Below are 12178 nucleotides of genomic sequence, written 5' to 3'. Positions count from 1 at the left end.
ATTATTATTTATTATTTTATTTTTTTGTGATTTTAATGGACAAATCGGTTTTAACTTTTAACCATTCAATTATTAGAATATTAGGTGTGAGACTCGTGTATTACACGAGTTTATTAAAAATAAAAATTTAATATAAATATATATAAACATTAAATATTTTATAAAATAATGTTTTCCATAACATATGTAATCTTTTGGATTATTTATGAAAGAAATCAGATCGTTTGGAACATTTATGAGAATTTATTATTAAATTAGTAGAATGATAACATTTTATATATATATATATATATATATATATATATATATATATATATATATATATATATATATATATATATAACCCAATAGAATTTTTTGGAAATTTATTTTAAGAAAATTAAAATCCCAAAAAACAAGTAGAAAATAACAATTTTAAAAATCCTAAAAAAGATTATGTGTCAAAAATGAAGAAGATGTAACAAATGGTAAAAAATTAGGGGATGATGATGATGGTAAAAGTATTTTTATTTACCAGGGGAGAGGGGATGATGATGATGAATCGTCATCGGGTTAAAACGAGGCTTGCTCTACAATCTCCGCAATCTCAAGGGTCTTAAATGCAATATTCCACATTACCTTTTTCTAAGCAAACCAACACAACACCGTGTGCCTTTCTCGGCCAAATACATCAAAATCACTGGAAACTTTGAAAAATCTGGATACAGTCGAGTGTGAGAGAGCTATTTATAATGACTGTTTTTCCTTCAAAATTGGGAACCAAAATCCCACAAACTTTGTTCTTTGCCAACAAGAGCAACGATTCTCTAAAACCCAATGTAAAATTCTGGGTTTCCTTTCATAGTCGCAATTACCCAAAATCCACAACCTCCATTTGCTGTCTAAATACATCTGATCGAAAACCACACGTTTCTGACGAAATGGAGAAGAACGGCAATTGGGTGTCGACTGAATCACACCCAGATGAGAAATACGGTAAAGAATTGGAAATTGCTGTGAAAGCAGTTCATGTTGCTTGTTTGTTATGCCAGAAAGTTCAAGAAAATTTGATCTTTAATGGAAATGGAGATGTTCAAGCTAAAGACGATAATTCCCCTGTCACAATTGCTGGTAATCTTTGATTCTCAATTTCACTTTCGATTTTCAAATTCATTGTCTTGGTTGTGTGGTAATTGCTTGAAGATTAGTGAAACTGATTTTATGCGGGTAGCAAGAACAATTGTGTCTTAATTCTTTATTTCAGAACTCATTATTTCTATGTCTACTGGTTTATGAATTGCAAGAGCTATTTTTCACTTATGGAGGTCAAATATAGAAGTTTCAAACTCACTATTATTATTTAGTATGTATGCATTATACAGTATATATTTTTTTTAAGAAAAATTGATGATTATGAGTGAACTTCCAACAAGTACTACAAAGAGAATCATGTTTGTAATAAAGTTAATTCTCCCACATTGATTCGAAAAAGTACTACGTTTGACCTAAAAACTAAAAGTAAGGCAACTTCACAAGTGCCAATGGGATTCATTAATTTGTGGAAAGATTTTCTTTACACAAAGTAAGTACCTATAATGGACTTATAAGTGACAATCCTACTCATTTTCGATTTTGCTTTCAAGCTATGGACTAGCAACATGTAAAGTTACTATGATCGTAAAGTTACATGATGAATTCATGAAAAGAGTATCTTTCTCAAAAGCAATTAGAACATTATTTTGGATATGAAGTTTAAAGTGTTGTTTTTTATTACTTGATAAAGACTTGCACTTACTCCAGTTAGACATACACTCACTTTAAGTCCAATACACGCCAAACACAGTGTAATCTGTTCTGTTATGTCATGTCTAGTATGATTATCAGTCGTAATAATCATATCACAAATTTATTAACAGATTGGAGTGTGCAAGCAACCGTTAGCTGGATATTATCCCAAGCATTCGGACCGGAAAACGTATCAATCGTTGCAGAAGAAGACATCGAAGCCCTCTCAAAACCTAACGCCGCCAGCCTCCTCTCATCCATAGTAACAACCGTCAACGACTCCCTATCCACCGCCGCCACTTTCAACCTCCAACCGCCAGCCACACCTCTCAAAACCACCCAAGTTCTCGAAGCAATTAGCCGCTGCAACTCCACGGGCGGGCCCACCGGTCGATTCTGGGTACTCGACCCGGTCGACGGGACCCTAGGATTTGTACGCGGAGACCAGTACGCGATTGCTCTAGCCTTAATTGAAAACGGGCAGGTGGTGCTCGGGGTTCTTGGGTGCCCGAACTACCCGTTGAATAAGGAGTGGTTAAATTACCAAAATGGGTATCGGAGGATGCTTTCGAGATTGACTAAAACAGGGTTGGATAGTTGGGATGGGAAAGGGTGTGTGCTTTATGCAAAGAAAGGGAGTAAGAAAGCGTGGATGCAACCGTTGGTGAGTGGAGATAAAAGTTTTGTGTGGCCGAATTCTGCGAGGCCGGTCACAGTGTCGAGTATTGATAATCCCGTTTTGGCTACGTTTTGTGAGCCCGTTGAGAAGGCGAACTCGAGCCACTCGTTTACTCAAGGGTTGGCTCATAGTGTTGGGCTTAGGTACTTGTTCTTTCTCTTTTCAAGTCTTTCAATTTTGATCCGAGTGAAATGTCTTAAGTACCAATATAGGAAACTTACTTTATTCTAGATATCAATATAGGCAAAGTACTTTATTTTTTTACCAAATAATAGCAAGGTCTTACATACTTACATTTCACTACCAATATGGGTAATGTAATATATTTGTTACATTTTGCTATTTAAAAAAAAATGTAAGTATGTTGTCATTATGGGTTATCCGTAAAATTTTAAGTACTTTGCTATTATTGATAAAGAAATATGAATACAGCAAATTTCGAGGAATAGCAACGTACTTTACTCACGCTGCCAATGAATTCAATGTACTTTATTTTTAACGCATGATAGGCTACATACTTATATTTTTTTTTTACCAATAATGAACAATTTTACTTTATTGTTTTACCCAAAATAGTAACGTACTTACATTTCAATTTGTTATATTTTTTTTTTGCTATCATAAGTAAAGAAATATATATAAGTAAAGAAATATATATAAGTATGTTATTCATATTCTGTTATATGTAAATATATGTTATTTGTAGAAAAAATATAGATAGATTGCTATCATGGTTACAAAAAAAATACATTTATCATATTAGTAAAAATATTAAGTGTTCTGTTATTTTCTGCAATTTGCTCTTTCAATACCAAGAATCAACAAATCGATCATTTGCAATGGTCACAGATATTAACTATATAATGAAAATAAGGGTAAATTTGCAAAATTACTTGGATATCCATGACTGCTGCAAACACAATGCGAGTTGAGACATTCACAAATTTACTAATCTACCCTTATCCCGAAATTCAGGGGTAAATAGGGAAAATCACATGAAACTTTTTAATTTTCACCCTCGTACTGCAGGAACCAACCATTACGAGTATACAGTATGGTGAAATACGCCGCCATCGCTCGGGGAGACGCAGAGATTTTCATGAAGTTCGCAAGAGCCGGTTATAAGGAGAAGATATGGGACCATGCCGCCGGAGTTGTCATCATCGAAGAAGCCGGCGGTGTCGTCACCGACGCCGGGGGCCAGCGACTCGACTTCTCTAAAGGTATGTACTTGCAAGGACTAGATCGAGGTATAATCGCATGTGCTGGCGCCTCCCTACATGAGAAGATCATGAGAGCAGTTGATGCCAGCTGGAACTCTTCTAGCCTTTGATCCATCACATAATATCTTAATATCCGCCGTTGGATTTTGTATGATATGTTTTTCGAGTACAGAAGGGGAGAAAATATTTGCTCTAGTAAAATAAATTTTCTTCACTTATTTGACCAAATAAAGAAAAGTAGGAAACGAAAAAAAAAATGGTTGAATTTAAGATATATAATGGTCAAATAAATAACTTTTGTAATACAGCTTAGATGATTTGGTACCAAAATAATATTGTTTTGTCAAATGCATGATTTTTTTTGTGGGTTTTCCTTTGTATTATATATCATGTAATTATATTGGGTTATTTTGATTAATTTGCCATGAGCTATTTCATTTTTGATTTCAAGTTTTCAATCTTTTATCTGTATTTAATATGCCATTAAACATGTAATATAGACACATTCAATGGAGCCAAATTTTGTTCATTTGTTGAATCATATAATCCACAACTCAAAAGCATTCAAAAACAAGAATCACCAATCTCTTCTCTTATTATAGTTTATAATCAAATATAAAAATAAAATATAACCGATTTACAAACAAAGTTAAAAACTATCAGTTCCTCTCCTTCTCCTGCCATCTTTCTAAACTTTTTTACAACTCAAATCCATTTATGAAATTAAAATCAGCAAATATAATCTCACCATTAAAAAAAAAAAAAAAAAAAAAAAAAAACAATATCAGAATCAACGTAACTCATGCCTCAGGTTGGTGACACCTCAAGCACCCCCACGTCTCATCTCTGCTGCTCTGCCACTCCCTCGGAAATACATGTATACTTGCTGCATAATTAGGAATAATATGAAAAATATATATATACTTAATATTCTTAATAATAGCTTTATTAAAACATAACAATAACAATTAACCAATGTGGATAAAAGGGTTGTTTATTTGTGAAAGAGAATAAACCTGAATAACCCAAATGCTGAGCAAAGACTCGAGACAGAATAGCCCGAAACCAAGAAAGTAGAAGATCTATACAAAATAATCATAATTAGTACTAAAATAATAAACGTTATATTCGTAAAAGATTAAAATCTGCACAAAAACTCACCCCAACTAAAGCTTGATCTCCTACAAGATCAACTGCTGGTAGGATTCCTCTGTTCAATGGAAAGCAAAATTGTTACAAAAAAAAATGAAAAAGGGCAAATTTGGCCTAAAAGGGATGAATATATTTATAAAAAGGGGGAGGAACTCACGTGAGAGATTTCCCTTTGAAGACAATGGGAGGAGCAACAGCCGCAAAGATTACAAAACCTATGTGTAACTGTAAGCAGAAAAATAACAACAAACAATCAGAAAATGATAATGTTTCTTTTTCATTATATTTTGCATTTTCGTTCCCATAATTTGTCCAAATTGCTTCTTTGGAAACCATAGTAAAAAATCAAATACAATGGCTAAGGCTTTTTACCAAGTAAAATAGGAAGAACCAACCAAACCCGAATGCACTTTCCTTCCTGCAAACACAATTAATAATGTTAATCAAAAAGATAAGAAGATGATACTTTGTTAAGCAAAATGCAAGAAAACAGCAGCATGCTTTTATTTATTTGTAATTGTAGCGTTTAAAATCTACCCAAAAATAGCAATGTCATCCAAATACAAAGCAATTTTCATTGTTATAACTGGGTAGATTATCCAAAGCACAATGGCTTAATAAGAAATGAATTGAAATACAATATTGTAATAAAAAGGAATGAAAGTAGGATGCAATAAAGCGTTACCTAAAAACACGATAAAGTGGCCTGTACCACAAAACATAGCCAAGTGGAACCCCTAATATGAAGTAGATAACTGCAAGAAACCAGATCTTCACGTCTGTAGCACAAGGAAAAAAAAAAACAAAACATATTACAATAATTTAATGACAGGTGCTAATAAAAATTAAAAAGAAAAAGGGGAAACAAACACACACCTTCTCCTTTAATCCATGCAGTCGTTGTGGCTATAATATTCCAAAAAAGACAACATACCAACCCTGTTTGCAATAACAATTGTATACTATTAGAAAAACTTTATAAAACTGTTTGATTTTTTAATCAAATGATCTTTTGTGAATCAAAAGCATCAGTAAGTTATAAATGACAATGGACAAATAGATCATTTCATATTTTGGATTATATCCGATGAAATGTTGCAAATCTCTGAGGTCATCCAGTTTAAAACAAATAATTCTTCTTTGGTCCCATGAAAGTTACAGTGTCTTACGAAATTGTTGACCAAAAGCCTTCCATTATGCAAATAATAAAGAAATTTGAGAACCAAAATTAATAAGGGAATAAACGCATACCCAAGTATGTCATGAATGCAACATACTGCAATTTCTGTAGATGAATCGGTATCTCGTTTGCAATATCGTGATGAATGATTGGGAAAAATGGTGGCCAATTTTTCTCCTCAAGAACAATACCAGCTGAAATGGAAAAAGATGGATTAGTTTATAAAAAAATTGAACTCTTCTATATATTATTAAAAAAAATGGGAAAAATTATGAAGATGAACTACCTCGAGCAGCTGCCTCCTCTTTTCGTCTTACTATCTGCAAAAAACACAATCAAAGAATAACGAGGTTGGTGTAAATAAAGATGCAATAGATAGCCATATACTTTTAATAAATAAACATTTTACTTTCAAATTTTTCTTTAGGACATTATACTTTGAAAATATTCCCAACCATAGCAGTGAAAATTGTTTTGTATTTGAATGAAATTGCAAATATACAAATCAATAGAACATTTTACCTCTTCCCTCTTCTTCAGATCAGCTTCCCTAGCTTGAAGATCCCTCTCTCTCTTCTTCAGATCCTTCAATAAATTTCCATTGACACCAAAATTTGTCAACAACATTCATGTAAAGAATATATTAATAAACTAATAATAAGATTTAATAGTCAACCCTACCGAAGCAGAATCAAGAGGAATGTCAACTGAGGCATTTCGATCATAATAATTTGCTGGTTCATGAGGAAGAAGTGAGATCTTAGAACTTGGAGCAGAAGGAACACCCTGAAAAAAAACCAATCAATTTTATATAAATAACATCTGGAAATCATATAATTCATATATAAACATAGCAGAAAATCCAAAACTTTATGGTATATATGGAATTTTGAGTTAATGCAGAAAGAATGTCTTGATAGAGAAAGTAGCAGAAATAATATTTCCCCCTATTAAGTCTTTTAGCTTTTTTAAAATTTTCCCTCGTGTATTTTTCTCAAATATATTTTCAATTATTAGACAACACTTTATGGGAACAAAAAAAAAAAAGGAAACAAGGCCTTACTGTAGTGTAAAATGAGCCCCCACTATAATTTGTTTTCCTGCCTTTTCCCGCTGCTCCTTCCTGATTATGTAGATTCAAAAAGACGTTAGAATGACCAAACATATACATTTGTTAGAAACATGAGTTTGCAAAATGTGAACAAATAATCACTTAAAATCACTCAAATTCATATATCATTAATCAAAGACTTTCAAATAAAGGATCATTGTCTCTTTAATGCGTGGATTACATTAATCATTTTGGCCACACTTTGTATGGATGTTTTAAAAACAAAAATGTAATAAAATAGAAACATAATTATGTTTGAAATGAACAGTCTATGATCTCATTAGCTTTACAATACGCAAAAGCATCCGCACTTTTTGCTAATCATGTGAGCAGATGAATCGTTAGTAAGAACTGCTTAAAAATTAAAAATCACAATTCAGTTCCATAATCAATAAATACAGGTATTATGCTGCAAATAAGTTGAAGATCAATTGAAATCGAAATTCAAACAAAATCGGATTCGGCAATTCAGGGCAGAAAAACAAGTTCAATCCTGAATCATAATTAGCGTTGATCAAGTAAAAGTTCAAAGGGAAAACCATGATCAAACATTTAGATGAGACGTTACAAGCAAATTGGAAGCAGAACTGATAACTTACAGCGAAGGGGTTGACTTCCTCCCCATCGTCAAAGGGATTAGGATCATAACGACCAGCCATCAGCACCAAATTCAGGCGGGAGAAGATCCCAGTTAACACAACGATGAATAACAAGTTGTGTGTGTGTGTGTGTGTGAGAGAGAGAGAGAGAGAGAGAGAGAGAGAGAGAGAGAGAGAATTCAAAGAATTTTTCAAAAGCTTAGGCGTGTAATAAGTTTACAGTTTTCTATCGTTGAAATACAAGAAGAAGAAGAAGTAGAAAAAAAAAAGGAGAGAGACAAACGGTATGGTCAGCAGACAACATCAAGATGAACTTTCAAACATCCTTCATTTTCGTTGAAAAATATTTTATTATATAAAAGAAAATGATTAAAAAAACTTTTGAAACTTTCTAAACAAGTTACAAACTTTGTTTTTATTAAATAATTTGAGTCCTCAAATACTTTAATAAAATTGTCAAATTATCCGACTCAATATGAAAAAAAATTAGAATCTGATTTATAATCATTAAAGTTAATATTTTGTGATATAATCTTTAATATTTTATGATATAATATTCAATGTTTTATGATATAATATTCAAATACTGCCTGCTGCAAAAGTCAATTTATTAATATTTTGATTTAATTTAATCGCTATTATATTGGTTCTAGAAGTGTATCAAGCGTGGAAAAGCAAAAATGTGTTCAAATTTGGTTATAGTCTTGCTTGGTTGGCCATTTAGTGTTTTGGGTACATGAAAAAAATAATCATAGCTTTATTTGAAATTATATTTAATAATCTAAGTTTTGATTTTTCTTTTTGAATAGCTAAAATCTATTCCTAGTCTACATCTTCATCCCAGGTAGGATGTGAACCTTCAATCAATTGGAGCATTTTATCAACAAACAATTTTCTTTTGTATTAAAGTACATAAATTTTAAATTTATACTTCATAGCATAGTGATAAGGAATTGACGAAAAGATGTCACTAAAGATTGAAGGTTCAAATCGCTGAAAACAAAAAATTATAGATTTAGTACTAAGATAGCGATGTGCTTTCCAAAAAAAAGTATAAATTCTAAATTAATATATTCAAAGAAAATGTCACCATATATATAAGTTGTAAATTAATAAAAAGATCAGAACTCTGGTTAAATCATATGAAGTGATTTGAAACTCGTATGAGTTCTAGAATATCAAATCAACTCATATAATGGACGAATTTTATATACCATATGAACGACTCTCACCACTCACAATTGACTTAATTATTTAATAATGTTACACGTATCATTCTTGAACATGTGATTGATATACTTTTATTAAATTTAGCGTTATAACAAAATGCACGGCTATAAACTCTAGGGTTCCAGTTTCACTCATCATCTATAGTAAACCCCACTGCAATGTTCCACCACCTCGCCGTCCACTTCCTACGCGACCCAACCACCACCGCCACCACCATTACCACAGCATTACCACTTATTATCACCACGCCAATCATCACTATTTTCATCTGAGGAAAGGAGCAGATAAGTAAATCTTCCTTCTGTTTCAAATCTTCTCTGTATACACAAAGATGTCTGTAGCATATCAGCAAATGTATGCTTTCAAGAGCTCTACTTCGTGGGGGAATGACTCTCCTTTCCGGCTTGTGCGCTCGAATTCGACGAATACTCGCAATAGGTATTCATTACAAACCCTAATTTGTTTCCCGTGGTTGCTTTTGAATGTCCTGTTTTATTACAATGCAGAGCAGCGGGGATAACCGATAATGTTTTTTTTTTGCTCAGTATGATTTTTGAACACCTAAAGCGCTACATCTTTCAACGTGTTTCCGGTTGTTTTATATACAAATTTTACTTTATTTGTGCTTTGGAAAAATTATCCATCGTGTATGTTATGATAGGATCAAATCTTCGTTTTCCACCAGAAAGTGACTACTAATCTTTTTATACTGTTTCTAAAATAACCACTGGGAATTTTCTGAAATTACTGGCTATTTGCTTTTTAACACAGAACAATGGTGGCCAACTTTACCACATTGGTTCTTAGCATTAGATGTGAGGCTGATTATGGAGAGAACCTAACCCACCATGGGTTTAGTTGGTCTACTGATTAATGAGAGAAGTTGTAGATTTGATCATGACATGAGGTGTTACACGTCATCATTGTCATATCCAAAGAAACCTTGAATTTTATAAGTGCTTCTTCCACATTACCATGCTTGTCCCACCAACAGTAATTCCTTTTTTTGTTTGTTATGATTAAGCAGGAGTGCAAGATGGGTATCCCCAAAAGCAGCTGTAATCCCCAATTTTCATCTACCAATGCGCAGTTTTGAAGTGAAGAATCGGTATCCATGCTATCTCCTCTTTACACCCTCACATACAGACAATGAAAAGTATTCCTAAATGAATACCCCTTCCTTGTATGTTTCTTAAAATTGTAGTATAATTGTTATGGTTATAAGTAGGAACACCATGATTCATTATGGTAGTGAAAATTTGCTTCGTATTTGGAAATTTTGGATGACATAGACAAATCAATGAAAGTAAATATCTGTTATACTCTGTTAATACATTGTTTTGCTGTCTTATCAGGACTTCTACAGATGAGATAAAGTCATTGAGATTGATAACTGCAATTAAAACTCCATACTTACCTGATGGGAGGTTCGATCTGGAGGCTTATGATGCCTTGGTGAATATGCAGATTGAAAATGGAGCTGATGGTGTGATTGTTGGTGGAACCACTGGTGAAGGCCAGTTGATGAGTTGGGATGAACACATTATGCTCATTGGCCACACCATCAATTGCTTTGGCACATCAATCAAGGTTCAAACTTCTCTCATTATTGTGCTTTTCAATAATAGCTCAGTAGCAATAAAATTTTGTATTTTGCTTCTTTTTAACATGAGTTTGGTTTCAGGTGATAGGAAACACGGGAAGCAACTCAACTCGAGAAGCAATCCACGCAACCGAACAAGGGTTTGCAGTGGGAATGCACGCAGCCCTTCACATCAACCCATACTATGGAAAAACCTCACTGGAAGGTCTCATTTCCCATTTCAAATGCGTGCTCCCAATGGGCCCCACAATCATCTACAACGTCCCCACCCGAACCGGGCAAGACATCCCCCCAACCATCATCCACTCTCTCTCCTCCAACCCAAACCTAGCTGGCATCAAAGAATGCATGGGTCACAACCGAATCCAAACCTACACCCAAACCAACATCACAACATGGAGTGGGAACGATGACGAGTGTCATGACTCACGGTGGGACCACGGTGCCACGGGGGTGATATCTGTGGCTAGCAATCTGGTTCCAGGGTTGATGCGGGAGCTTATGTTTGAAGGTAAGAATTTATCGCTTAATTTGAAGTTGTTGCCTTTGATGAAATGGTTGTTTTGTGAGCCGAATCCGATTGGGTTGAATACGGCTCTTGCTCAACTTGGAGTTGTGAGGCCGATTTTTCGGCTTCCGTATGTGCCGCTTCCTTTGGAAAAGAGGGTGGAGTTTGTTGAGATCGTTAAAGGGATTGGAAGGGAGAATTTTATTGGGGAGAAAGATGTTCAAGTTCTTGATGATGATGAGTTTATCTTGGTGGGTAGGTATTAGTTACTTTTTTTTTTTTGTTGAGTTAGAAAGTTGTGTTTGGTTTAGGCTGTGTATTATGTGCGGATTTTGTTGTTTCGGCTGAAATCGTACCTTATTCAATAAAGCTTTCAACTTTGTGATGGAACTCAAATATAAGGTGATAGAATATGATTACTAAGGCGTTGTCTGGTGATGCTTTCGTTGATACGATTTTGTAAGTTGATTTTGTTTTCTAAAAGCTTGAATAAATGTTTTTTAAGACATTGTCTAGGTTGGTTTTATGTTTCTGAAGTTGTAAACTTAGAACTACATAAGGAAACAAAGGTTGTTAATTAAAATGTCTTTTACGTTGAAGTTAGAGGTTCAATTCTTTTTTAAACTATTTTTTATATTTATTGATTTATTTTTAATAATTGAATTGACGTTCAGTTGACAGTCAAATGAGGGGATTACAACCCCAAAGTTCAATCCTAGGATCTTACGTTGCATGTTACATAAATTTAAATCAATTGATTTAGAAAGGACAAACAATATCACACTTAAAGTCAAACCTTTTGAGTGTATATATGCACTAAAGGAAATAACCTTGGGGCTGTTTTAAAATCGATTTCAATTCGGGCTTGTAACAAATCTATGTAAAGTAGCTTTGCTCGTTTACAATATAGAAATGAATTTTAGTTCTTCCATAGTGGCTAAAAAAAACCTTTAGGAACAAATATTTGTTTCTATAGAATTTTAAAAATATATTAAAAAACATCTTCCGAAAAGCATTAAAATAAAGAAAAGTAAATAAGCTAATATTTGTATAGAAACAAAACATAATAGGACATCTAGAAAAAAAAAAAAAAAAAGGCAGTTGAAGTAACTTTTTTTGTGTACAGTCG

General features: G+C 33.3%; 3 protein-coding genes across 4 annotated transcripts; 2 read left to right on the top strand and 1 right to left on the bottom strand.

Annotated features, from left to right (window-relative positions):
* Positions 1–620: 620 nt before the first annotated feature.
* Positions 621–4448, top strand: LOC111887366 (PAP-specific phosphatase HAL2-like). Its single transcript, XM_023883534.3, has 3 exons — positions 621–1110; positions 1896–2586; positions 3473–4448. The coding sequence occupies exons 1-3, from the start codon at positions 732–734 to the stop codon at positions 3774–3776; spliced, it is 1374 nt and encodes a 457-aa protein (XP_023739302.1). The 5' UTR covers positions 621–731; the 3' UTR covers positions 3777–4448.
* On the bottom strand, positions 4230–7984 carry LOC111887367 (secretory carrier-associated membrane protein 3). Its single transcript, XM_023883535.3, has 13 exons — positions 7709–7984; positions 7062–7121; positions 6680–6784; positions 6521–6583; positions 6285–6318; positions 6070–6192; positions 5695–5757; positions 5504–5597; positions 5191–5236; positions 4976–5043; positions 4828–4876; positions 4683–4748; positions 4230–4552 (listed from the first exon to the last, which is right to left on the bottom strand). The coding sequence occupies exons 1-13, from the start codon at positions 7766–7768 to the stop codon at positions 4490–4492; spliced, it is 894 nt and encodes a 297-aa protein (XP_023739303.1). The 5' UTR covers positions 7769–7984; the 3' UTR covers positions 4230–4489.
* A 1041-nt stretch (positions 7985–9025) lies between these two features.
* LOC111887360 (4-hydroxy-tetrahydrodipicolinate synthase, chloroplastic) lies at positions 9026–11472 on the top strand. 2 transcript variants are annotated; one of them, XM_023883526.3, is made up of 4 exons: positions 9026–9376; positions 9963–10046; positions 10294–10528; positions 10623–11472. In XM_023883526.3, exons 1-4 carry the CDS (start codon positions 9270–9272, stop codon positions 11313–11315), a joined length of 1119 nt encoding a protein of 372 aa, XP_023739294.1. In that variant the 5' UTR covers positions 9026–9269; the 3' UTR covers positions 11316–11472. The 2 variants fall into 2 exon arrangements, with proteins under 2 accessions (XP_023739294.1, XP_023739295.1); XM_023883527.3 differs by having other exon boundaries at positions 9028–9376; positions 9966–10046.
* Positions 11473–12178: the final 706 nt, after the last annotated feature.

Source organism: Lactuca sativa, chromosome 4 (genome assembly GCF_002870075.4).
Source record: "Lactuca sativa cultivar Salinas chromosome 4, Lsat_Salinas_v11, whole genome shotgun sequence".
Taxonomy (NCBI): Eukaryota; Viridiplantae; Streptophyta; class Magnoliopsida; order Asterales; family Asteraceae; genus Lactuca; species Lactuca sativa.
This window is presented reverse-complemented; position numbering and strand designations above follow the sequence as displayed.

What these genes read in the sequence shown, in the direction of transcription:
- LOC111887367 (XM_023883535.3), bottom strand. Translation starts at nt 7,768, where the DNA reads ATGGCTGGTCGTTATGATCCTAATCCCTTTGACGATGGGGAGGAAGTC. An exon ending in GGGGCTCATTTTACACTACA is followed by an intron (nt 6,785 to 7,061) that starts GTAAGGCCTTGT and finishes GTTTTTTTTCAG; the next exon opens with GGTGTTCCTTCTGCTCCAAG. An exon ending in GAGATCAAGCTTTAGTTGGG is followed by an intron (nt 4,749 to 4,827) that starts GTGAGTTTTTGT and finishes TATTTTGTATAG; the next exon opens with ATCTTCTACTTTCTTGGTTT.
- LOC111887366 (XM_023883534.3), top strand. Translation starts at nt 732, where the DNA reads ATGACTGTTTTTCCTTCAAAATTGGGAACCAAAATCCCACAAACTTTG. An exon ending in TTCCCCTGTCACAATTGCTG is followed by an intron (nt 1,111 to 1,895) that starts GTAATCTTTGAT and finishes ATTTATTAACAG; the next exon opens with ATTGGAGTGTGCAAGCAACC. An exon ending in GCTCATAGTGTTGGGCTTAG is followed by an intron (nt 2,587 to 3,472) that starts GTACTTGTTCTT and finishes CTCGTACTGCAG; the next exon opens with GAACCAACCATTACGAGTAT.
- LOC111887360 (XM_023883526.3), top strand. Translation starts at nt 9,270, where the DNA reads ATGTCTGTAGCATATCAGCAAATGTATGCTTTCAAGAGCTCTACTTCG. An exon ending in TCGACGAATACTCGCAATAG is followed by an intron (nt 9,377 to 9,962) that starts GTATTCATTACA and finishes GTTATGATTAAG; the next exon opens with CAGGAGTGCAAGATGGGTAT. An exon ending in GCTTTGGCACATCAATCAAG is followed by an intron (nt 10,529 to 10,622) that starts GTTCAAACTTCT and finishes GTTTGGTTTCAG; the next exon opens with GTGATAGGAAACACGGGAAG.